The 27,397-nt window shown below is 44.8% G+C and overlaps 1 protein-coding gene across 1 annotated transcript in view; it reads right to left on the reverse strand.

Moving 5' to 3' along the window:
• Positions 1 to 2,069: 2,069 nt before the first annotated feature.
• The window catches only part of LOC141155196 (major histocompatibility complex class I-related gene protein-like), a 100,501-nt gene continuing 75,173 nt past the window's right edge, over positions 2,070 to 27,397 (reverse strand). The window contains exons 2-5 of the mRNA XM_073641930.1: positions 19,371 to 19,628; positions 7,888 to 8,163; positions 5,148 to 5,423; positions 2,070 to 2,737 (exon numbers count right to left, since the gene is read on the reverse strand). Of these exons, the coding sequence (XP_073498031.1) occupies positions 2,592 to 2,737; positions 5,148 to 5,423; positions 7,888 to 8,163; positions 19,371 to 19,628 (956 nt within the window). The 3' untranslated portion in view covers positions 2,070 to 2,591. The remainder of the gene's footprint in view (positions 2,738 to 5,147; positions 5,424 to 7,887; positions 8,164 to 19,370; positions 19,629 to 27,397) is intronic.

Genomic DNA, 27,397 nt, shown 5'->3' on the forward strand with positions numbered 1-27,397 from the left:
ACCGAGAAGGGCCGGTCTCCTACTCAAGAAGAAGACTTCAGGACCAGTCATGTACTAAAATGTTTTAGTAAATGTATATGATGTCATAGCTGCTGATATGTATTGATTGCTTAGTGTGGTCGGAGACGACCAACATTAAAGTGTTGGGGAATGTAATAGTGGGGAAGGACGTAGCCTTCCCTAGGCACTGAAGTAGTTAAGGAAAGTGTTCCCTTAATTAATCCTCTCTGAACTGTGGTAGGCCAAGCTAAGGGGTTAGCTCTGGCATAGTTCCTTGTGGGCTGCAGTACCTGTAATCAGCCACAAGATGCCACTGTCCTGGGTGCAGATGTCAGGTTGAGTCGGCTAGCAGTGTTATAGACAGTGATGGGTTAAAGTTTTGTGATGACAGCTCACAGAGGCTGGGCACATTAGCAAAAAGCCTCTGTTTTAGTGTCCAGAGGGCAGTAAGAGATAGGACAGAGAACCATACAGGCAGCCTGAATATATATTGGCTGCTAGGGTAGACGGGAGCTCCATACCCTCAGACAGTGGGATCACCAGTGTGAAAGTCTCCCTACGCAAGAGCAAGAGTCCTGTTAGCCGGCCGGAGAAACTCATCAAAGGTAGTGAGGACCCGGGGCACTTCTAGTCTGCAGGAAGTGGAGGAAGATAAATAGGACTCCAGGCTAAGACGTGGGGGAGAGATATCGGATCCAGATCACTGTTCATATTTCAGAAGAGTCTCTTGGGCCAGAGATTAGAGTCACAGAGATGCTTCACTTAAAAAGGGAACCAGGGCTGAAGATGTTGCCAGCGCCTGTGAGAGCGATAATAACCTGTCCGGCCTTATCCATTATATCTGCTTGTAAATACTGTACATATTCCTCTTCCCCAAGTAAAGTCCAAGTTCTGGTTAAGAACCTCGTGTCCTCTGAATTTATTGCTGCCCTGGTCCCAGAAGAGAAATGCCTGGAGACAGCCACGATCGGATGGTTTGAAGTAAGTGGAGAGCACCACATACACAGCCACACATCAGAGGGAGGACACGAATTGTCTGTAGGGTGCCAGAGCGAGAGGGGGCTACAGCTCGCCCACGACTACCTCGCTGGGGCACCTTACAATTGGATGACTGTAAATGAAGCCACATTATACAGCTCCTATTGATTCTTTTCCGTGAGTCGGTGTATGCGCCGTGCACACAGCACAGGGTACAGTGATATCCGGTCTCTCTGCCCCCTACTTACATGCTCAACTTTAAACTTTGCTGCTGCTTCCTATTCATGCTTCCTACAGAAAGCTCTTGAGAACTGTATTCTCAGAATTTACCACTAGATGACAGCCCAATACCACTAAAATCCCTGAATTAAGAAATTAAGCCCACTGAGTCTCAGCAACAAAGCAAGAAACTGACCTCCAGACTGATGTCCCCCGCTGTCTTCTAGCTGCTGCCTTGGCTTCTGCTAAACGATGCAGACGGTGCAATGACATTATTGTCATTCTGCATCACGAAGAAAGCAGCGAGCACCAAGGTGAGGAGCTGAGCGGAGCTTTTTGGAGCATCGCTAAATATTCAAATGTTGCTAAATTTACTAATTTCTCACATCTTTATCGTTTAAAGGTGCATTACAGAAGGGTCTGACTAGCAGGAACTACACAAACTGCCAGAACGGGTAGAATGGAGCAGCAGTGCACCCAACCGCGGCGCATTCATTCTCTCTGGGGCTGCAAAAAAAGAGTCAAATTCAGCACGTCAGTAGCCCCATAGAAAATAGTGCACTGTTGCCCCATTCTAACAAAGATAAAAGTGCCCCATACTAGTGGTCAGTGGCATCGCTAGCGCAGCGCACAATCCCCATAATTCTGCTGCAGATGTCCACCCCGGTATCAACAGCCACATGAAGCCAATGTAGTTGTAACATGTGGCAGAGCAGAGAAGCACAGGCCCCCTGCCCAGTAGACCACAGGTGGTGCATGACCTAGAAGACGCCGGAATCATGACCATAGTGATGTCAGAACATTGCTCCACCGGTGCCAGCCGCTCTGTACGCAGGGGAGAAGGAAACTTTAAGGGAGCATAAACTTTATTTTTTCTGGACAGTGACACAAAGGTGGCATCATTACTTTAGGGGGTGGCATTATTGTATTCTACATTAGAAATAAATGCCATAGAATACACCCAACATTACCAACAGAAGTAAATCAGTTCTCTGTCCCCATAGGTTATTGTATATACCATATAATGGACAGCTCATAAATACAGACAAACATGGCTGCCAACGCAAAAATCATTGTCAATCATCCTTCATCATGTGATTCCTGAAGGACATCACTGTCCTACAGAGCAGACACAACCGGCGGCCGGCTCACAGTAATGTCATATGTAGATTGGCAGATACGTAGATATATGTAGATTGGCAGATACAGACGCGTCAGTGTTGTCACGATAACTGAAGGCAGTGTAAGTTTCCTGCACCATCAGACGCCACCATACTTGTGGAACAACCATTAGTTTGGTGAAATGATAATCAGCTTTATGTAAGGAGGAGTTCGGAGGGTTTACGGCCAGTTGTGTTACCCCACTCCATAAGTCTCTTCCATAGGAATATCCGTCATTGTCTCCTGTTTCTTGCAAAGGAAACTGAACCAAATACAATGAAGACAACGATGAGGATGACGGCCAGGCAGATAGCGATCACTGTCCCTACAAATCGGCCAGAGGGGGCGCTGTATAGATTTCCAAAATCACTTGAAATTCCTGAGTAAAGAAAACACACAAAGTTTTATCAGAGTCAACGATTAATATCAATGAGCAGAGAGGAGTAAACGTAAGATATCACTGAGAACTGCCATCATTTAACGGTTCTTGGGATTTGTCCTTTTTTTTATTAATCGTTTTATTGACATCTGGTGCCGAACGTACAGAGTACAAGTAACTACAGATCATTGGTGATTTATGGGAGGATCAACGGGAATTAGTCAGAAAAATATAGCTCGAAAATATAATACCAGGAAACCATACAGTGCACAGATGTCAGCGGTAAACCAAAGTCATAAAAAACGTTCCATATAGCAAAAAGAATAAAACAATGTAAGAAATCAACGCAAATATAATACAGTATAATACAAGCAACCAGAGCTAAGCTACAAATTACAATGGGTCAATAATGGGGAGATATAGAACTTGTTTTGCGAGTAAAAACTAAAAAACTAATCAGGGGAATTACGGGAATGTGTTATACGAGAGATAACCATTGAAATGACATTTCTGTCTGATGTGACTGTCGAGTGTGAAGAATCCAAAAATCCCAAACCTTTGAAAACTTCTTTGGGCCTCCCCTATCGTGGTGTACTATGCTTTCATATGGGACTATTGAATTAACTAATCCAGGACAGTAGAGTTGAATAATTTCCCTTCCATCATATAGCTATTAATTTGATAGCAAGAAATAGGGTTTCAAGTTAAAAATAAAAACAAACTGTGAAGATATGGAGGCGATTGGGTGAGGAACGAATAAGTGTGGAGGTGAGAAGGAGGTCATGGGAGGACCGGAGATTACATGAGGGAAAATATCTGAATATTAGTTCAGAGATGTATGGAGGAGACAGAGTATGGATGGCTTTGTAGGTCAATGTTCGTAGTTTGAACTGGATTTGTTGGGAAATTGGGAGCCAATGAAGGAATTTGTAAAGGGGAGAAGCGGAGGAGTAGCGAGGAGAGAGATGGATTCGATTAGTCGGACAGCAGAGTTAAGGATGGACTGGAGGGGTGCGAGAGTGTTAGCAGGTAGGCCACAGAGGAGGATGTTGCAGTAGTCGAGGCGGGAGATGATGAGGGCATGCACAAGCAGTTTAGTAGATTGAAGGTGGAGGCGACAGGAGGTGGCGAGAGCTTGGATGTGGGGTTTGAAGGACAGGGCAGAGTCAAGGGTTACTCTGAGGCAGCAGATGCCCAGTACAGGGGAAAGTGTGATGTCATTTATTGTGATAGATGGATCAGGTAGGGAAGATACGTGAGATGGAGGAAAACTCATCTTTTGTGAATGCCTCAAAATACTCCCTGAGGAAAAGACGTATTCTGGAAATATTTTTGAGCTGGAGGCAACAGGAGATGGAGAGAGCTTGGATGTGTGGTTTGAAGGACAGGGCAGAAACGAAGGTTACTACAAGGCAGTGGATTTCCGGTACAGGGGAAAGCGTGATGTCATATTGTGATAGATCAGGTGGGGAAGATACGGGAGATGGAGGAAAGATGATGATTTCAGATTTGTCCACATTGAGCTTGAGGAAGCGGGAGGAGAAGAAGGAGGATATGGCTGATAGACATGCTGGGATTCTGGACAGCAGAGAGGTGACGTCTGGGCCAGACAGGTAAATCTGAGTGTCGTCACCGTACAGAAGATACTGGAAGCCATGGGACTTCATCAGTTGTCCCAGGCCAAGGGTATAGATGGAGAAGAGTAGGGGTCCTAGGACAGAGTCTTGAGGGACTCCAACAGAGAGGGGGCAGGATGAGGAGGTCATGTGGGAGTGGGAGACCCTGAATGTTCACCAAAGAGAGAAAGGAACTGTAGTAGGAGGCAGTGGAGCTATAAACCGTGTCTGACTGCAGTTCTCTAAACATATACAATTGTCCAAATGTACATAAAAAATGTTAAGCCTCTTCAATCATACCTTCTAGCTTTTTTAAAAGCACTATCTAAATTATTATGGTGGTATAATTAGTGTTTAATGTTTGGATTTTCCAATTTTGCTCCCTAATTGAGAGAACTATTTCTATTGCTGCACTAGTTATGTTGATGGTGTGTTTGCCAGACAGCGACAACCACCGTAGTGAATAAAAACTCAGAAACAAGGTCACCTTCCCTTGACATGTTTCGCCACCACACTTGCTTCATCAGAGGTTCAGGGGCTCATTTTACAGCACAGCCAGGAGTGGCAATACAGCATTGTATTAATTCTCAGTATAGGTGTAGATCCCAGAGTTTGGACCTCATTATGTAATGACATATTGCAGTTATAGGCCAATACATACAGAAGATTACCCCATTAACCTAATTATAAAACTAACACGCAGCTCAGCTGCATTAGAGTACATCTAAATATCATGGATATTTATTTGCTTTCTGGATTCTTATAATCAGTATATAATATCTTACTAGACTTACTCCAGTCCTGGGTGAAGTCCCGCAGCATACTACTGTGGTTGACCCTGCAGGTATACACATCATCAGCCATGGATGTGACATTAAACGATAGAGAAGTCAGATACGTCAGGTCCAGTAATGGCAGGGTCATCCTTTCCATCATCTCCTCCGATATCTGTTGTCCATTCTTGTACCACATTATGGAGATGTTTTTGGGGTAATGTCCATACGCCCGGCAGTGCACCCTAAGTGTGCCATGGTCTACAGGAAAATTGGACACCTTCACAACTGGGGCTTCTGTAAGAGGAAAAACATGATTTAATCTTACCAAGTTTGGGACTTATTCCTACCTACATAAGAGCCACAACAGAAATCTGACTGCCATGGGTTTGGTTCCCTGGCAAACAGGTGATTTTGCTGGATTTCCCTGGCTACAGATTTCTCTGCAGTGGCCACTGGATGAATCTAAATCCAAATCAGAAGCCAAAAAGACCACCCATCTAGTGCCATGTTTCCTTAGAGGAGAAACTATCCATAACTCAAGACAGGAGGATCGGCTTCATATCAAAGGCCCTTTCCCACAAGCACCTGTGTGGCTGAACATGTTGGATTGTGGTATATCCATCATTGTGAGCGTATAACCTAAATAAGTCATGCTGCCAAAAATACGGCACAAAGTAGAAACGTTCCCCCTTGAACATCTGAACAGAGGCTTCTCACCCAGCCAAATCAGACCTCCTGCTTTTCACTGACAAGGGGTAAACACCCCGAAAAACACGTATCTGCAAATGGAGAGTCTGGATTGGCTTCTTCATCTCCTAAGTCTTGTGGCAAGGGACGATATTGACTTATATGATAGTTTAAGTTTGCTACATCCAATCAGTGGCACTAGCGTTCTAGTCTTAGCCTATAAGTCTCCTTACACTGAGTTGGCACTCTTCAAAAAGAAAAGTTTCCCCTTACAACCTCTGTCAGAGGTCTCTCAACCAGCCTAACAGCTCTCATGCTTTGCACTGATGAGGGGCAAACACCCCAAAACATGAGTCTGGAAATGTACTTTCTTTTTTGGATCCTTATCCTAAATCATGTGTAGCTCGTTAAAGGGTCAATATCGACTTTTAGGATTTCTACCTAGGTGTCACTAACGTTAGTTTTGACCCTGCGAAAAAGCTGACAGATAGATAGAAGAGCTATAGGACAATTCCCATCTTCACAGCTGGATATTGTCGGAGAGTGGTGTAAAAACAAGTAGTTTTGCAATTTACCGCTTATTAAAATTTTCATACAGTCCATTGCTAAGTGACCAGGAAAAAGTTTACATGGTTTAAACAATTTTTTTAAAACGGCTGAGAAAAAACCCCGAAGCAATATGGCAGAAAATGTATCTGTAGCGCCCCGAGGGTTCGGCCGCTACAGGGTTATTGCACCTCAGACCAGAGGTGTGATATTCCACTCCCAGGTAAGGATGGAGTATGGACCAGGGCTCAGTTAGCTGCATACAGCACACACACCCCATTTCCGAGGGGCAACTCAACGGTGCTCCCACTAGACAGAAGTGCAGGCACGACCAACTATGTCCCTGTCTGGAGTGGGGAGGGGGGTGGAACACCCAGTGCTGTAGGGGCAGATAGGGGTTGGTTCCTGAGAGTAGGAAGGAGCTCATTTTTTGCTGGTCACCTGGGCTCATGGTCAGAGGGAGGTATAAAAGGTGGGCACCATCTTAGCTCTTGAGAGAAGAAGTTCGTTCAGTTCAGTCAGAGGAGAAGACATGGAGTAGAGGCTCTGTAGGAGCTCTACTCCAGGAGGGCCTAGTGAGAGGCCGAGGAGGAGGTGAAGGGGAGCTGAGATTTTGGCTCATCTCAGCTCCAAGAGAACGGAACAGAAAGGAACAGGAAGGAACGGAAAAGGAGAAGAAGAGACAGAGAAACATAAGGGCTCAGGAACAAGAAGATGGAAGGGACCCTAAGAACCCACGAGAATCCAGGGTGAAGGGTCAGGCAGATTAAGGGTACCGGATCCCAAGTTGGTGGAGGAGAAACAACCCTCAGCCAAAGACCGGAGGCTGTGACCATTTATTGGTGCGACACCTCATCAAACCTGCTAGGAAGGCACCATAAAGGACAGCGGGGAACGGGGCCCACGTATACCTGCGCAGGTCCGCGGCGACCGGACAAAAGTGGGTCACTGGTGAGGCAGGCCAGAGAAAGGATTAAAGGGGGTCCTGTGCCATGCTCCTGAACTGCCTGGGAGTTGACCGAGCCCCTCACCTGGTGGACGCAGCACGGCTCGGGCGGTCACTGCTGACAGAAGTGACCCGGAACAAACGAACTGTGAGTAAAGACCCTGGACTGTAACTTGTTGTCTGTGTGCTCCTTCACGCCTCCAGCACTACCGGTACTGGGACTCTCACCACCATCACTCCCACTTTCCACTACACTGCCCTGGGGCTGCACTCTTCCCGTGGGGAGTCACACCATCCCAGCTGCCTACATCACCAGCCCCAGCGGTCTGCCCTGCAGCGGCGGTTCCTAATGACCGCAAATCCACGGGTGGCGTAGTCGGACATTATCAACAGCACTTAGCAGACTACCATTGGTCTGACCACCCTGACCCGCGGGACCGGGCCGCCACTACTACTCCCAGCGTCTCCCTACTGCCCGGCTCCGCGTGCCCCACGGCCCAGGGGGCGAGTCATATCAATTTTTGATGGAAAAAGGCTGGAACAGAAGTGTGAACGCACCCTGAGCTGTGTCTGCGTTACCTTTCCTATTAAATGTGCAGTTTCCCAGTGCCAGCAGCTCGGTGATGTGTGACACACAGGTATTCGTCATATCATGGTGGATCTGCTCTAGTACAGTTTTATTAGAATTAAAGCTTTGTGCGATCGTCTCGGCTTCCGGCGTCTCCAATGTCCACCTCTCTGTCTCCATATTGAAAGACATAAATGGATCTCCATCATAGCGATGACTTAATGTAGCCTGGACCGAGCCGTTATCACACCGCGTGCATCCTTCTGAGATCTGCAGAATGTGGAATCCTATTAATGAAACAAGAAAAGTAATCCGGTTATTCTACAGTAAACCGAGGACTTATATTTTATCCATTTAATCTACACTTTCTATATCAAATCCGCACGTTTTTAAGATCTCTACTTCTAGTCATCAAATGGAACCCGTCATTACAGATGTCAGAGCTCTGTATACCATGATCATCACATGCAGTGCTGTAACTATAGTCCGATAGGCCCTGGGGCAAAATCTGGACCTGGGCCCCCACCTGCATGTTGGTCAGATATATAGGTCCTTGTAGCGTTCTATACCCTATAAAGTTATGTGTGTTCACCCCCCCCATGTAATAATGTCCCCCATCCTGGATCCTTCCTGTAATAATCTCGCCCCATCATGGCTCCTTCCAGTAATAAAGCTTCCATCATGAGCTCCATCCTATAACAATGTCCTCCATCCTAGGCCTCTTTCTGGTATAATGTCCCCTATCCTGGGCCCCTTACTGGTGTAATGTGCCACCATCCTGGGACCTTTCCTGGTGTAATGTGCCCCCATCATGGGCCCTTTCCTGGTATAATAACCCTGATTCTGCGCCCTTTCCTAGTATTATGTTCTTTGTTCTTATCCAACACGTTTAAAAAACAAATGAGTCTTCTCACCTTCCACCGCTCCCACGGCATGCGTCGCCCTCTTCTATGGCCAGTGCAGAAGCCGGCAGCTGACTTTGGCGTGTCAGCACGGTCAACACATTACATCACTGCCATGTGCCACCCGTCACTGACAAGCCAATGTCTGCTGCCGGCCTCTGATTGGCTGGCAGTGTGTATTGCAGTGCAGGGACCCGGCAGGTATTGGAGTGGGTATTGCTGTGCATACATTATTAAATAGATCTCTTACACCTGATGAGGCTGGTGTACTTACTGTGAAAATCCAAGTTAGATTGTATAATCTGTAAAAGTTCTGTCTCAATCACATTCCCTTACTGACAGCTCCTCATTGTCCTTCCTGCTGCTTCTGGAATTTCGCAATACTCAATATAAGCTGCAACTGTCAGTCAAGCTGGGCGTGCAAACAATAAATACAGTTGGACTTAGGAGATCTCTCTCTTTCTTTGGCTGGGCTCATAAAATGTTGATTTTAATGTCAGGATTATATAGCCTTTCTTACATTGATTTTCAAAGTAAATACATCAGATCTAACAGACCTATTTAATAATGCATGACGTTTATAATTGGAAATCAAGCAACAGATTCACTTTGAAGTGTAAGTAAATTGTTTAATAATTCAGACACTGCCAATGATCACTCAAATCGAGGAGCAGAAGCACGATCAGACAATTATAGAGCATGGAGTGGTCTACAGACTCAATAGAAAGTCTATATGTTCTTACACTGCCCTTTGATTTGAACAATTCCTGCTCTCCTATCTCAATGTAGCACATGTTCAAAAGCAGAAGCAGCATAGAGGACATTATACAGCAGTACTGAGTAACTGTGAATCCAGCATTGGGATATGATCAACACTTACTAGAAAGTAGCAGCATTCAGGACATTATACAGCAGCACTGAGCAGTGTAGCTGTACTTACAGCACTTGAATAAGATAAATACTTACTAGAAAGCAGCAGCATCGAGGACAGATACAGGAGGACTGAGCAGCGTAGCTGTAAATATAGCACTGGGCTAAGATAAATATTTACTAGAAATCAGAAGCATTGAAGACATATACAGCATTACTGAGCAGTGTAACTGAACTTACAGCCCTGGGATGAGATAAATACTTCATAGAATCATAGAATGTTAGAGTTGAAAGGAATGTCCAGGGTCATCGTGTCCAACCCTCTGCTCAATGTAGGATTCACTAAACTATTTCAGACAGATGTCTGTCCAGCCTCTGTTTGAAGACGTCCAAGAGGAGAACTCACCACCTCTCTTGGAAGTCTGTTCCACTCATTGATCACCTCACTGTCAGAAAGTTTTTTTCTAATATCTAATCTGTATCTTCTCCCTTTCAGTTTCCTTCCGTTGCTTCTCATGTTTCCATGTACAAATGAGAATAAGGATGATCCCTCTACAGTGTGACAGCTCTTCAGATATTTGTAGACAGCTATTAAGTCTCCTCTTAGCCTTCTTTTTTGCTAATTAAACATTCCCTGATCCTTTAACCGTTCCTTGTAGGACAGTGTTTGCAGATTGGTATCCATTCTGGCAGCTCTTCTCTGAACTTGTTCCAGTTTTTCGATGTCTTTTTTAAAATGTGGTGCCCAGAGCTGGACACAGTATTCCAGATGAGGTCTGGCCAAGGAGGAGTAGAGGGGGATAATTACTTCACGTGATCTAGACTCTATGCTTCTCTGAATACATCCCAGAACTGTGTTTGCCTTTTTTGCTGCTGCATCACACTGTTGACTCATGTGCAGTCTGTGATCTATTATTATACCCAAGTCTTTTTCACACGTGCTGTTGCTTAGTTCTATTCCTCCCATTCTGTAGATGTCATTTTCGTTTTTCTTGACCAGATGTAGAATCTTGCATTTTCCCCTGTTAAATACTATTCTAGTAGTCGCTGCCCATTGTTCAAGCTTATCTAGATCCTTCTCAATCCTTTCTCTGTCTTCTCTAGCGATCCCTCCTAGCTTTGCATCATCTGCAAATTTGATTAGTTTACCTTCAGTTCCCTTATCTAGATGATTTCTAAAAATGGTGAACAACACTGGGGCCAGGACAGAGCTTTGTGGTACCCCGCCTGAAACACTCTTGAAATTGGATATTCAACCATTTATTACCACTCTTTGAGTATGATCACTGAGCCAGTTATGAATCCACCCAACTGTAGCCTTTTCAATCCCATACTTGGTAATTTTTTCAATAAGGATAGTATGTGATACTTTATCAAATGCTTTTCTGAAGTCGAGATATATTATATTTACCGCATTTCCCTGATCCACCCAGTCAGTGATTTCATCATACAAGGAAATTAGATTAGTCTGGCATGACTTGTTTGCTACAAACCCATGTTGGCTCTGGTTAATTACTTTACAAAAAAGACCCTCAAGAAATAAGAGAGCTTATAAGACTAGAGTTTTAGAAAAAAAAATTTAATACTTTATTTATACATAACATGTTATAAATATTATGGTGCTGCAAAAAGAGGGCACAGCCAGCTCACACATTATTCAAGTAAAGGGAATGCTGGAAGCAAATTAGTCCAATGTCATTGAAATACATGCAAAAATATATCAAAATACATATTTAGCTATAAATAGTCTATATCCTTCAATAGAAAAAATGGAATCCAGTCAATACTTCAAAGGTTAAAGTGAACAATGCACAGTGCATGTATTTCAATGACATTGGACTAATTTGCTTCCAGCATACCCTTTACTTGAATAATGTGTGAGCTGGCTGTGCCCTCTTTTTGCAGCACCATAATATTTTTAACATGTTATGTATAAATAAAGTATTAATTTTTTTTTTCTAAAACTCTGGTCTTATAAGCTCTCTTATTTCTTGAGGGTCTTTTTTGTAAATTAAATTTTCAATGGAGTTGAACGTTATGTTCCTGAAATCCTTGTGAGTATGTTGTTATTTATCTGGTTAATTACTGTATTCTTGACCAAGTACTTACATACATGCTGTTTAATAATTTGTTCAAAGATCTTTCATGGTATAGAAGTAAGACTCACTGGCCTGTAATTTCCTTGCTCCTTCTTTCCTTTTTTGAAGATAGGAGCATTTGCTCTTCTCCAATCTTATGGGACTTATCCTGTTCTCCAGGAATTTTCAAAGATTCTGGTTAATGGTTCTGCAATTTCCTCCTCTATCTCTTTCAGTACCCTAGGATGTAATTAATCTGGACCAGGATATTTAAATTCATTTAAATTAGCTAAGTGTTTCCTCACCATCTCTCTGTTTATAGATAGTGGGGATTATTTTATTCTTTCGATAGCACAGTAAAGATAAGTTGATGTTACATTTGCTTTCTTAGAACACAGATGCAAAATAGAAATTTAAAAGTTCACTCTTCTCAACATCATTTTTGAAAAATAAAACTGCAATCAGTGTTTCATGACTGGGAGCAGCGCAACATTTTCAAAGTCCTTCAAGTTTTTACAGTGTCATGGCTCAATTTGGGGATTTGATCCGGTGACCTCTTGCTCCATGGTCAGTTTTCCTGTCTGCTGAGCTATTGCTCTTTTCTACTTACCAGAAAGCAGCAGCATTGAGGACATATACTGCAGTTCTGTGCAGTGTAGCTGTGAATACAGCACTGAGATAAGATGAACTCTTACTAGAAAGCAGAACATGTTTGTGCCTATCTTTTTCACTTTGCTCCTCTTCCCTTCTCCATAGGCTTCAATAGGCAGCTGTAATCTGGTCTCTTTTTGACCTGGTAGTCCCTCTTATTTTTACAAGACAGATTTGAGAGGAGTGTTAACTTCAGGTGTGGAAGAGAAGTGGCTTATAAGTGGGGAAAAAAGGATTATTTTGTTGATAAACAAAATAGTTTTGTATTGTGAGCAATATTCAAGACTAATTGACAAAAAATATATACACTGCTAAAAAAAATAAAGGGAACACTTAAACAACAGAATATAACTCCAAGTAAATCAAACTTCTGTGAAATCAAACTGTCCACTTAGGAAGCAACACTGATTGACAATCAATTTCACATGCTGTTGTGCAAATGGAATAGACAACAGATGGAAATTATTGGCAATTATCAAGACACCCTCAATAAAGGAGTGGTTCTGCAGATGGGGACCACAGACCACATCTCAGTACCAATGCTTTCTGACTGATGTTTTGGTCACTTTTGAATGTTGTTTGTGCTTTCACACTCGTGGTAGCATGAGACGGACTCTACAACCCACAGAAGTTGCTCAGGTAGTGCAGCTCATCCAGGATGGCACATCAATGCGAGCTGTGGCAAGAAGGTTTGCTGTGTCTGTCAGCGTAGTGTCCAGAGGCTGGAGGCGCTACCAGGAGACAGGCCAGTACACCAGGAGATGTTGAGGGGGCCGTAGGAGGGCAACAACCCAGCAGCAGGACCGCTACCTCCGCCTTTGTGCAAGGAGGAACAGGAGGAGCACTGCCAGAGCTCTGCAAAATGACCTCCAGCTGGCCACAAATGTGCATGTGTCTGCACAAACGGTTAGAAACCGACTCCATGAGGGTGGTATGAGGGCCCGACGTCCAAAGATGGGGGTTGTGCTCACAGCCCAACACCGTGCAGGACGCTTTGCATTTGCCACAGAACACCAGGATTGGCAAAGTCGCCACTGGCGCCCTGTGCTCTTCACAGATGAAAGCAGGTTCACACTGAGCACATGTGACAGACGTGACAGAGTCTGGAGACGCCGTGGAGAGCAATCTGCTGCCTGCAACATCCTTCAGCATGACCGGTTTGGCAGTGGGTCAGTAATGGTGTGGGGTGACATTTCCTTGGAGGGCCGCACAGCCCTCCATGTGCTCGCCAGAGGTAGCCTGACAGCCATTAGGTACCGAGATGAGATCCTCAGACCCCTTGTGAGACCATATGCTGGTGCGGTTGGCCCTGGGTTCCTCCTAATGCAGGACAATGCCAGACCTCATGTGGCTGGAGTGTGTCAGCAGTTCCTGCAAGATGAAGGCATTGAAGCTATGGACTGGCCCGCCCGTTCCCCAGACCTGTATCCGATTGAGCACATCTGGGACATCATGTCTCGCTCCATCCACCAACGTCACCTTGCACCACAGACTGTCCAGGAGTTGGCGGATGCTTTAGTCCAGGTCTGGGAGGAGATCCCACAGGAGACCATCCGCAACCTCATCAGGAGCATGCCCAGGCATTGTACTTGTAACATACCTGGCGGCGTCCTTGCATAGTGGTCCATCTCCCACTGTGCAGGAGCGCGCACTTGATCTCCTGTCCAGAATGTCTCTCTGGCTTCCCTCCATGCTGTCTGTTTGTGTCTGTCTCTGCTGCTTAAGGGCGGCGCCCGATCACTTCCTGCTTTTTGTACCTGCTGTGGGTCACACCCCTTGTGCGTCCTCAGCCTATTGCTGTCTGACACTTGGTATATAGCTCAGCAGCTCCCTTCTATCCCTGCCTGAGCACAAGTGTTTTCCTTCAGTGTGTGCTTGCACTCTGAAGGTGCCAGGTCCCGTCTTTGTTTCCTTGTCTGCCTTTCCTGGAGGCTGTATTTCCAGGCCTGTCTGAACTGTGTCCTGTATGTCTCCTGCTTTGCGGTATTAGTTCCCGTGTCTGAACTAAGTCCTGTATGTCTCCTGCTTTGCGGTATCAGCTCCCGTGTCTGAACTGTGTCCTGTATGTCTCCTGCTTTGCGGTATCAGCTCCCGTGTCTGAACTGAGTCCTGTATGTCTCCTGCTTTGCGGTATTAGTTCCCGTGTCTGAACTGAGTCCTTTCTGTGTATCTTGTCTGTCCTGTCTGAACACGCTCCTAGCCTGTTCCTCCCGCCTTCTAGGGGCCGATTACCTAGACCCGCTCCTGTATCTTGTCTGTCCTGTCTGAACACGCTCCTTGCCTGTTCGTCCCGCCTCTCTGGGGGCAGTATTCCCAGACCCGCTCCTGTATCCCGCTGCAGTGTCGGTCTCCTCCGTACACTCAGTTCCAGTCTGAATTCTCTCCTATCCTTTACCTGTTTTGCCTCTATGTCCGTTCCCTTCCTTTTTCTGCAGAGTCTGAACTCGTACCTAACTCCTGCCTGTTGTCTCTGTACTCCCGTTTGTGAGTTTGTGGTCCACTCGCTACTTCACTGCAAGTACCCTGTGGGTGTCTGGCTCTGTCTTTCCCTTCCTGTCTGTTCCGTGTGAACAGAGTCCTGTCCTGCCCTGCTTCTGCCCGCTGCTCCGGCAGTCCTGTCCTGCCCTGCTTCTGCCCGCTGCTCCGGCAGTCCTGTCCTGCCCTGCTTCTGCCCGCTGCTCCGGCAGTCCTGTCCTGCCCTGCTTCTGCCCGCTGCTCCGGCAGTCCTGTCCTGCCCTGCCTGTACCCCTCTGCCTGTAATGTTCCTGAGTCCCAGTGTGTACTGGGCCCTATCCTGCCTGTATTGTTCCTGAGTCCCAGTGTGTACTGGGCCCTATCCTGCCTGTATTGTTCCTGAGTCCCGGTGTGTACTGGGTTCTATCCCGCCTGTGTTCCTACCTGCTAGTGCCTCCCTGTCTGCACTCTAGCTGTGTTTGCCTTTACCCCCCTGCCTGCATACCCGCCTGCCTGCATACCAGTCGTGCCTGCCTATACCCTCCAGTCTGTGTGCCAGCCTACCAGCCTGTTCCTGTATTCCCCTGTGTGGGTCAACAGCCGTGTCCGGGGTCTGTCCTGGAGTAGCACCTGGTCCCTCTGCTCGGTTCCTCCTTGGTGCACTGGCGTCGTATGCCGTCGTGCGACCCTGGTCGGATCGGGTGAATACTTAGTCACGCCCCTCCAGGCATACACTCTCCGGCACGGTCCAGTGGAATCACTACCAATCACCCGCACACGCCGCTTAGCCCGGGCGTGTGCATAACAGTAGGGAGGTCATACAGGCACGTGGAGGCCACACACAATACTGAGCCTCATTTTGACTTGTTTTAAGGACATTACATCAAAGTTGGATCAGCCTGTAGTGTGTTTTTCCACTTTAATTTTGGGGGTGACTCCAAATCCAGGCCTCCATTGGTTCATAAATTTGATTTCCATTGATGGAAATCAATGACCCACTGTATATATCATAAAAAAATTGATTTATATACAAAGTCACCTGGGTGGAAAGGCAAGGATATGATATAATTAAATAAAGTGCATAGTGCATAATATCAGAGACCTTCACAATCCTATGGTGTCATTGCTATATACAGTGGGCACGGAAAGTATTCAGACCCTTTTAAATTTTTCACTCTTTGGTTCATTGCAGCCATTTGGTAAATTCTAAAAAGTTAATTTTTTTTCTCATTAACCCCTTTCTAACCCATGACGTCTTAGTACGCACATTTGCGTACCCCCGGTTCAGTGAGGGCTGCTGCGCTGAGCCCTCACTGAACCGAGCACATGTCAGCTGATTCTTACAGCTGACATGTGCCCGCAACAGCCGCGGGTGGAATCGCGATCCACCCGCGGCTGTTAACATGTTAAATGCCACTGTCAATCTCCGACAGCGACATTTAACGCGCGCTTCCGGGTTGCGCGTCATAAGCCCCGCCCATCGGCGACCCCGTCACGTGATCGCGGGTCGCCGATGGGCGTGCATGACAACCCAGGGTCTGCAGCAGACGCCTGTGGTTGTCATGATCTGGTCGCTATGAGCGCCACCTAGTGGTCGGCGCTCATAGCACAGGACCATTTCTGCTGCATGCAGGGGATCTGCTCGTCCCCTGTATGTAGCAGAGACGATCAGACAACTGCTGCTTCTAGTCTCCTATAGAGACTATTGAAGCATGCAGTAAGAGAAAAAAAATGTTTTTAAAAATATAAAAAAAATAAAAAAAATATAAAAGTTTAAATCACCCCCTTTCGCCCCATTCAAAATAAAATATATATAAAAAAAACCCACATACACATATTTGGTATCGCCGCGTTCAGAATCGCCCGATCTATCAATATAAAAAAAGAATTAATCCGATCGGTAAACGGTGTAACGAGAAAAAAATTCTAAACGCCAGAATTACGTTTTTTGGTCGCCGCAAAATTGCAATAAAATGCAATAACGGGCGATCAAAACATCGGATCTACCCCAAAATGTTATCAATAAAAACGTCAGCCCGGCGCGCAAAAAATAAGCCCTCACTTAGCCCCAGATCACGAAAAATGGAGACGCTACAGGTCTCGGAAAATGGCGCTATTTTTTTTTAGTTTTTTTTACCAAATTTTGGAATTTTTTTTCACCACTTAAATATAAAATAACCTATACATGTTTGGTGTCTACGAACTCGTAATGACCTGGAGAATAAGAATGGCAGGTCAGTTTTAGCATTCAGTGAACGTGGTAAAAAAAATAAATAAAAAACAACTGTGGTATTGCACTTTTTTGCAATTTTACCGCACTTGGAATTTTTTTCCCGTTTTCCCGTACACGATATGGTAAAACTAGTAATGGCGTTGAAAAGTACAACTTGTCCCGCAAAAAATAAGCCCTCACATAGCCATATTGTTCAAAAAATAAAAACGCTATGGCTCTGGGAACAAGGGGAGCAAAAAACGAAAAAGCAAAAACGACAAAACCCAATGTTGCGAAGGGGTTAATGTACACTCTGCACCCCATCTTGACTGAAAAAAATCCCAACAGTGAAACATGGTGGTGGCAGCATCATGCTATGGGGGTGTTTTTCAGCTGCAGGGACAGGACGACTGGTTGCAATTGAAGGAAACATGAATGCGGCCAAGTACAGAGATATCCTGGATGAAAACCTCTTCCAGAGTGCTCTGGACCTCAGACTTGGCCGAAGGTTCACCTTCCAACAAGACAATGAACCCAAGCACACAGCTAAAATAACAAAGGAGTGGCTTCAGAACAACTCTGTGGCCATTCTTGACTGGCCCAGCCAGAGCCCTGACCTAAACCGAATTAAGCATCTCTGGAGAGACCTGATAATAGCTGTCCACCAACGTTCACCATCCAACCTGACGGAACTGGAGAGGATCTGCAAGGAAGAATGGCAGAGAAACCCCAAATCCAGGTGTGAAAAACTTGTTGCATCATTCCCAAGAAGACTCATGGCTGTACTAGCTCAAAAGGGGGCTTCTACTCAATACTGAGCAAAGGGTCTGAATACTTATGACCATGTGATATTTCAGTTTTTCTTTTTTTAATAAATTTGCAAAAATTTCTACATTTCTGTTTTTTTTTCAGTCAAGATGGGGTGCAGAGTGTACATTAATGAGAAAAAAATTAACTTTTTAGAATTTACCAAATCGCTGCAATGAAACAAAGAGTGAAAAATTTAAAGGGGTCTGAATACTTTCCGTATCCACTGTATGTGCAGTGATAATCTGCTACTAACCAGAAGGTAGATGGCAACACCAAGGATCCAACCACCATCAATCCACTAGATAAAGGGAGCGCTATAATCTGACATTAATGTATAAGATATATGCAGCAAAATCATATGCAGAAAAAAACCCATAAGGAGATAATTATATCATAGCCCTGCCTTTACACCCAGGTGACTTTGTATATAAATAATTTTTTTCTGACTTATAAGTAGTATATTGTGTTTAGCTATATCTTAAGCTCTAGGCCTTTACCATCAGATGGTTTTTGTCTTGTGGATTGCTGTTTTTCTTCTCCATTGTGAGATTCCCTTCTCTGTTCTTCTGATATTGTATCTGTTTTGAGTTTTTAATTCATCAATAAAATTCTATTTTTATGATATTGTGTAGTTTCTTCTTCCTTGGTCTATAACTTTGACCTATAGGGATCTTGGAGTATTATGAATGTTTAAAAGTGTTTAGCAGTAATTTAGTATTTGGATTTATGAGATTAACATATTCCACAGATTGCACTTTTTTTTTACAGGATTTACAATCTACTGTATCTGGAACAGTGGTGTACCGCCAATGGCAGCAGGCCCCCCGCCTGCCATCGCACATTCAACTGTATTGGCATCCTGGACGCTGATACAGTTGAAAGTAATAATGAGAGCCGGAGCATCAGCTGACGCTCCCTCTCCCGTCATTCCCCCTCGACGTCTGATGTCTCAGCGCTGCGGGCATAATGATGTCACTACACCGGAGGTGTGTAAGAAGAGGGAGTGCATTATACTATATGGATGACTATGAGGTGCATTATACTATTTGGAGGACTATGAATGCATTATACTATATGGAGAACTATGGGGTGTATTATGTTGTATGTAGGCCCATTAAACTGCATGGAGGGCTGTGTGGGGGTCACAGTTGGGGGATCATACTGTGTTGGGGTCACCAAACTTTGCTGGGTGAGTTGAGGTGGGGTACAGTAGGGTCATCATACTGTGGGTGTGGAGGCACTTTTGTTGGCATCATACTTCATGGGTGCAATGAAAGAGGAATCTAGGGCTTCAGTAGGAAGAAACTTACTTTGTAAAGTCTGGAAAGTTGTGAGACTTTCTTCTGTGACGAAAATTATTTATTTTTTTTTTTTTATTGGGGTGCAATTAAAACTTATGCTACGGGGCCCCATGATTTTTATGTAAGCCTCTGACCTGGACGGTAAGATAATATCTATTTAAATATATTTTTTCTTCTTTCTCAAATAGAAATGTATCAAGTAAATGCGAGACTTACCCTCTGTGTGATTTAGATGCTGCACAATCCCATATAACAATTGTTGCATTCCTGTATGATATCTTTGTGAACGTATACTGAAAATAAATAGAGATGCATTGGGCCCCTTAAACCAGGGAACTCTGCGCTCTATTACTCTGTTGTCGCTGTCAAACCAGTATAGAGTGATGTCATCAATCGTCCTTGTCGTGTAGTAGGAAGCAGAATCGAATGATGAATTGTAGGTCAGAGTCGTGTAGAAGTAATGAGAGTGGCTGCCTGTACAGGAGAGAACGCACAGAGGATGTAATTATACAGACGTCAGATTCATGCTCGGATCTACCTGTACAAGAGAGAACGCACAGAGGATGTAATTATACAGACGTCAGATACATGCTCGGATCTACCTGTACAAGAGAGAACGCACAGAGGATGTAATTATACAGACGTCAGATTCATGCTCGGATCTACCTGTACAGGAGAGGACGCACAGAGGATGTAATTATACAGACGTCAGATTCATGCTCGGATCAGTGTATATCACACATATGGGTGCTTCATTATGGCTCATTGGGTGCACATTGGATTGGCCATAAATTGGATTCACTGACAGTAATGGGATCACAGACACAGTTTTGATTCTTCTACTTTGGATACAAATTTCTAATGGTGCACAATTTCCAGTACTACTTTGATTTTCACCCAATATACATTCCTGCAAAAATTTCATCGTGTGAGAGGCCATATAAAATGACTGCATCCATTAATTATTATTTGCTCAGATACACTGTAAATAGACAAATGATGTGAGTGAGGGATAGTTTAAGAATATTGCAAGAATATTATGGATATTTTACCCAAGCTTTTTGCGTCTGTAGAAGTAACTCGCATCCTGTTCTCACAGCAGCATCAGCAATGACTTAAAGAGACTAAACCTAGGATAGAAACAATAGGAGAAAGGCCCTATAGTAAGTAAATAAGTATATAGTAATAGTATATGTAAATAATATAGGGGACTTAGCTGACAATATTTTGATCTAAAGGGTGTAAAAGCCATCCCACCACGACAATGTGTACTGCTGTTTTTGTGGCTCCTCCTTTTTGGGCTGTGCATCTTTTCTATATAGTAGTCCACAGGCTCGAGCAAAACAGTCAGGTCCGGGTCCTGCTCTGCCCCCATCTACTTTGAGGTCGGCTGACACATAGCGAAGTGAGGTGCAAGAGTTAGGGTCCATTCCAATTGGGTGCACTTTCCCTGGTGGGATGACTTTTACACTTTTTCAATCAAAGTAGTGTTAACTAAGTCCCCTATGTTATCTATATGCACTATTACTATTTATTTACTTCCTGCAGGGTATTTGCTCATTTCTTTTATCCTAGGTTTTGTCTGTTAAATGGTCACAGTGTGAATATGCACCTACACATTGCACTTATAGTAATGTGTGATCCAGCTCATTTCTTTGGTTTTGCTTTAATCACTTAAAGAGGTTGCCCAACAGTGAAATATTTTTTTATTTTTTATCCTTAGATATAAATTGTTTTAAAAATAAAAAATGGAGGTAAACTCATCTTCCAGCGTCTCCGCAGATCCAATGAGGCACTTTTCTAGTCACCTGACAGCTGCAGCCAATCACAGGATGCAGCGGTGCTGTGATTTTCTAATGGAACAAGTATGGCTTCCGGAGCTGGCACAGATCTCCGGAGCAGCCTGCGCTGGAAGGTGATCTTCTCCACCGGGTGATTCTTTCTTTCTCCCTAGAGATAAACCTTTGCAGAGGAATGTGGAGGGGACAGAGCAGGCTGGCAGCGGCAGCTACTCTCTGAGAGACAACACAGGAGCACTCGACCAAGCGTTCTTGTGTCTGAAGGAGATAGCAAATGAAGGTTCGGCCGGCTGTTATCTCTTTTGTATGGGGCTCCATTCACATTCCCATGACTTGCAACGAACAACACAAAATGCAACACAGATGGTCTCCGTGTGCGATCTGTTACTTTATGGACCTATTTATTGACGTGTGACTTTAGCCCGACCAAACTCTGATTGTCTATGCTTTTATTTTGGCTACCAATTGTCCACAAAAAAAGGACATGTGACTGGACTCATAGGCTATAAAAGCTACGTGAGCGATTGTCAGGGAATCCCCAACACACACAGTCAGTACGACACCGGCAGGATCATACAATATCCCACCGCAACCCACACAGAGGGACGACACCGGGGAGATCACGCAATATCTCACTGTGCCGTCACGCTGTCTGTATTTTGTCCGGAGTCGCGAGCACACGATCCAGACTACTCTCTACGTAGGTATCGGTAAGCGACCAGTGAGCATATGGCGCAACACCCTGGGTTCCACAGACTGGAATCCGTGTTTAACGCCCTCCGTACGGTCACTTTCAGCTTCACGATAGCCCAATTATTAAGATTCTCTGCCACCATCGGCCGAGTTTGAAATATAATACAGGCCTGGCCGGACGCCTGCGTTTTGGTAGAGTATGGTTTCGGGGAAGGGAACGATTACAGAACAAAATAAACAGAACTATTAAATTTTATATTTAATCCAAAAGGGAGGCAGTGTTTAGGAAAAATATATACAAGGATGTTACAAACGGGACATTAAAATACATAGACAGTTACATAAAATAAACAGGGTAAAAAAAGAAGATAGCTTACTTACACTATACGATCGTGGAGACGATTCAATATAGGTGGAGGAGGGGCTCTCCAGATTATGCTGTTATTGAACAGGACCCGTTGCTTATGATTCTTATTCCCCCCTTGGCAATGAGTGCTCCTGTCTTCTCCATAGATTCTTTTATACCTAAGGGGAGATCTGGCCACACGGCCTTGTGGTGACATCATGTGGGCCGGTCTCCAGCCTGTACATTTTTATTAAAAACGCTAACTTCTGCGATAACTCATCGCTCGTTGATCGCAGAAGCTTGCAAACTACGCCATTTTTTCCCTTATGATTTTATCTTTATTTTGATATCACACTTCACATAGCTGCAGTCTGCTATTCTGGTGTTTTTGCGCTACAGCTCCCTGATTTTGGTTACAGCCCTGGAAAACTACCTATACATTCCTGGGCTGATTTGGCCACTACACATATGGGTCCCGTTACTGTCGGACGTATGGAACTCATAATATCTCATAATTCATATCGGAGTCATCATGTCTGCAAATTCCCCTTTGAAGCTCGGGAACCAGCCTCACGGGTATAAGTAAATTAGTGCAAGCCTGCATTTTAATTACCTCCTGCGTCTTTCAGAGACAAGATGCTTGCTTCCTAATGAAGTTATAACTCTTCTTGGCTGGCCTGGTTTGCATTAGCTATTTCTCAGGCGTGCGCTAATTGGGGATTTTGTGCTGAGGAAAATGGGACAGCTCGGTGCTGACAAGTGGTGATAATTTGCAGTAGACACTGTATGATTGTCATCTCTGGACAAACACTACAGCAGAGGGCATGGGAGAAGGGCTAATATTCTGTTAATATGTCCCTGATATTAATATTTTCCTGACAAACTATAATATAGGTGATCGGGAACTCTTGGGGGTTAAGAGAGGTGTTGAGGAATGGAGACATTAGTTGCAGGGGGCTAGTCATAGAGTAACGGTCTTTACTGATCACAAAAATTTACTGTATGTTGGTGCTGCTAAGTGCCTGAATACTAGACAGGCCCAGTGGGCTCTCTTTTTCACTTGGTTTGATTTCTCTGTGACATATCTCCCTGGTACTAAGAATGTTAAGGTGGATGCATTATCATGTAGTTTCGTTCCAGAGTTGAGGGATGAAAATCCAGTCAAAATTCTTAGTGAAAGGGTGGTGGTGGGTGCTTTGGGTATCAATCTCATACAGCGCATTATGGAGGCTCAAGATGGGGCACCGGAGGGCTTGCCACCCGGTATGTTTTTTGTGCCTTCCTCACTTTGCACTGATCTTCTTAAAGAAGTACATGACTCAGTGTTGGCTGGACATCCGGCTTCCTCTGCCACCTGGAGAGTTGTTTCCAGGTCCTTTTGATGGCCGAGTGCTTGAAAAGATGTGGATGAGTATGTCCATAAGTGTAGCATTTGCGCCAGGTCTAAAGCCACTCGCCAGGCCCTGGCAGTTTCTTTTGCCTAACGAGGTTCCGTCTCGACCTTGGACACACTTGTCTATGGATTTTGTCACGGATTTACCTAATTCTGGTGGTAATACTGTGGTGTGGGTGGTGGTTGACTGCATTAGCAAGATGGTTCCCTTGGTTCTGCTACCAGAATTGCCTACGGCTAAGGGTTTAACTACTTTGTTTATGTCCCAGGTCGTTAAAATACACGGTGTTCCTAAAAACATTATTTCCGATACAGGGGTTCAGTTGTGGCTAGATTTTGCTCTAGGTTGGGAATTAAGCTTTTGTTCTCCTCAGGATATTATCCTGAGACTAATGGTCAGACGGAGAGAATAAACAAGGAGCTGGAACAATATTTAGGGTGTTTTGTCTCATCTAATCAAGAGGATTTGGTGGATTTTCCTCCACTGACTGAGTTCGCACTTAATAACCGCACCTCTACTGCTACTGGTACCACTCCTTTTTTTTTTTGTTTTGGGGGTTTTGATCCAGTTTTTGAAGATCTTACTGGTTTACAGTCTGCGGTTCCAGAGGAGGAAAAATATTCTTCTCATTGGCTTAAGTTTTGGAGAGAGGTTAAAAGGGGCCTTTTAATAACTTGTGATCGGACCAAGAGAACTGCCAGCCACAGACTTAGGAGGACTCCTATCTTTAAAGGGGTTATCCAGTCAAAAGTGATAAGTCTGCAGTCACTCTTTGTGACTGCAGACTTATGAATCCACCCAGCGCAGGCACTGTGCGCTGTGGGGATTCGGCGACATGAGACCCGGTAATTGAGGGTATGTATGTGTTATATATACCCCTGGTCATTCAGCCCTGCCTAGTGACGTGGATGGCCAGTGGGTGTGTCTGACTAAAAGGCGTGGCCTTGCTCAATACAAGTGTAGAGTGACTGCAGACTTATCACTTTTGACTGGACAACCCCTTTTAAGGTGGGAGATTTTGTCTGATTATCTTGTAAAAATCTCTGTCTTAAAGTTCCATCCAGAAAATTTGCTCCTAAATTTGTTGGACCATAAAAGATAATCAAGACCATTAATCCGCTGACTGTTAAGCTCCAACTCCCTGTTGCATGGAGGATTAATAATTCCTTCCATATCTCGCTTCTTAAAAAGTTTGAAGGGACGCTAGGTCAGTATTGAGGTAGACTTGGAGGAGGACAAGGAGTATGAAGTGGAACGAGTCTTGAAATCCAGATGGGGGCTTCAGTTTCTTGTCAAGTGGAAGGGTTTGTGGAAAGGATTTCGATCTACATACCGATCATCTAATAAGAGAATTCAATCGGCTTCGTCAGCATTTGGGAGTCTCGGTGGGTCCCAAATGCTGACGACGCCTTGAAGGGAGGGAGGGTACTGTTATGCTTCTGGATTAGAACCCCTGACTCTGTTTTCACCTTTTCTTTGGGTGTTTTGCTTATTTTATTTTTGTTTCTGTCAGTTTTGGGTAACAGGTGTTTTTCATGTACTCTTTTTGTGTGTCCAATCACCTTTCGGGTACAGCTTTAAATTCTTTTCTCTACTAGTGTTTCTTGCCGGTAATAGACTTTGTTGGCTTCATTCACCTAGCTGTAGCAATCCTAGGAGTTGCTAAGGACATTCAGGGTAAGCCGCCGTCGAGTGGGGGCGCCATTGCGTTATCTTACAGTATCAGCCTCTGTGGTCAAGCAGTAATAGACCAGGGTAAGAGAAGGGCTTTTCCTAGTCTGAACAGGCACTTGTCAGCTTCAGGTATTTGTCTTCCTGGTTTGTACGTTACCCGTGTGAATGTGTTTTGGCAGTCATACCAGCCAGGTGACTGTGGAACAGTGTCCAATTGATGGAACTTTGGGACTCAGGGAGTTTGGTGACCCTGGAGAGGGCCACACTTCCACATGTGCTAGTCCCTGTGGTGGGGGTAAGGTGTATCGATGGCGACACTAAGAACTATCCCATGGACTAGGTCAACATACGCATAGGCTGTGATTCCATGTCCCACAAAGTGGGAGTGGTCAAGAACTTGTAGCATGCGTGATGCAGTCTGTAGGTAGCAGAGCACTGTGTGTAAGCTGTAGATAGCAGAGCCACGTGTGAGATGTGTGAATGGTGTGCTCCAGGAGCTGGGAGCCATTAAACAGTTTTGATAGAGTGACACCCTGTTGGCACTGTGCATTGTCAGATGATGTCCAGACCTCTGTTTTGGGCAGAGGGGGAATATGTAACATAGTTGGGATGGACAGGGTTAAATCCCAGCTATTCAGGGTCTTGATTTAATGCACATGTAGGGTTTTGCTAAGAATTAGGAATTAACATCATGGAGTGGCTTTCTTCTGAGGGAATGTCAGTCTGCTGAATGAAGCAGAGTTGAGTGTGTTACTGATGAGTGACCAGCCAAAATGAGAGCTGTAGCTGAGAGAAACATGCCGGGGTCTCTATCTGAATGGAGACTGCGCTAAGCGGTCTGTTTGTGAGAGCTGCAGAGAATTGGGTGGAAGCTGCATTTGTTCAGTGTTAAAGAAAGTGAATCCCTACAACCACTGTCGGACTGCACTACTTTGGGCCCATCAGAGTAAATCATTCTTGGGGCCACCATATAGTTATGTAAAAATACCACACAGGATAGATCCTATATACTACACCACACAGGAGAGCTAACAGATCCTCTATATACTACAACACAGGAGAGCAGACACTTTCTCTATATACTACACCACACACGAGAACTGAAGATCCTCTATATAATACACCACACAGGAGAGCTGACAGATCCTCTATATACTACACCACACAGGAGACCTGACAGATCCTCTATATACTACACCACACAGGAGAGCTGACAGATCCTCTATATACTACAACACATGAGAGCCAACAGATCCTCTATATACTACACCACACAGGAGAGCTGACAGATCCTCTATATCAGGGGTCTCAAACTCGGCTGGGTATATGGGCCGCACATGGAAAAAATTTGAATTTGGGGGGCCGCATTCTTTGTTCAATGTGACATTTTTAGTGATACCATTTTTTTTGTATACACCTTTTGAACATTTTTGCCGTGTTTATTTTTTTATGGCTTGGGTCGTTATGGATGTGGCGATAATAAACGTGCACTTTTTTGTGTTTACTTTAGTTTACATATAAAACAGCATTTTTAGTGCCCAATATTTTTTCATGATTTATTTTATTTTTTATTTTTTTTACAATTTTATTTCCCCCAATTGGCCACATACAGTAATATTGTCTTACAATTAGCATCATATAGTAATAATGGAAAACATCTTGTAGTAATGTTCCCCATCCAAGTCCCCATCTTGTACTAATGTGCCCCATCCAGGTCCCCATCCTGTGGCTATGTGCCCCATCCAGGTCCCCATCCTGTGGCAACGTTCCCTATCCTGGCGCCCATCTTGTACTAATGTGCCTCATCCAGGTCCCCATCTTGGGGCTATGTGCCCCATCCAGGTCCCCATCCTGTGGCAATGTTCCCCATCCAGGTCCCCATCTTGTGGCTCTGGTCCCCATCTTGTGGCTCTGTGCCCCATCCAGGTCCCCATCTTGTGGCTCTGTGCCCCATCCAGGTCCCCATCTTGTGGCTATGTGCCCCATCCAGGTCCCCATCCTGTGGCAACGTTCCCCATCCTGGCGCCCATCTTGTACTAATGTGCCTCATCCAGGTCCCCATCTTGGGGCTATGTGCCCCATCCAGGTCCCCATCCTGTGGCTATGTGCCCCATCCAGGTCCCCATCCTGTGGCAACGTTCCCCATCCTGGCGCCCATCTTGTACTAATGTGCCTCATCCAGGTCCCCATCTTGGGGCTATGTGCCCCATCCAGGTCCCCATCCTGTGGCAATGTTCCCCATCCAGGTCCCCATCTTGTGGCTCTGGTCCCCATCTTGTGGCTCTGTGCCCCATCCAGGTCCCCATCTTGTGGCTCTGTGCCCCATCCAGGTCCCCA

The sequence above is a fragment of the Phyllobates terribilis genome, unplaced genomic scaffold, assembly GCF_046119375.1.
Source record: "Phyllobates terribilis strain yellow unplaced genomic scaffold, ASM4611937v1 Scaffold_7__3_contigs__length_470593459, whole genome shotgun sequence".
Taxonomy (NCBI): domain Eukaryota; kingdom Metazoa; phylum Chordata; class Amphibia; order Anura; family Dendrobatidae; genus Phyllobates; species Phyllobates terribilis.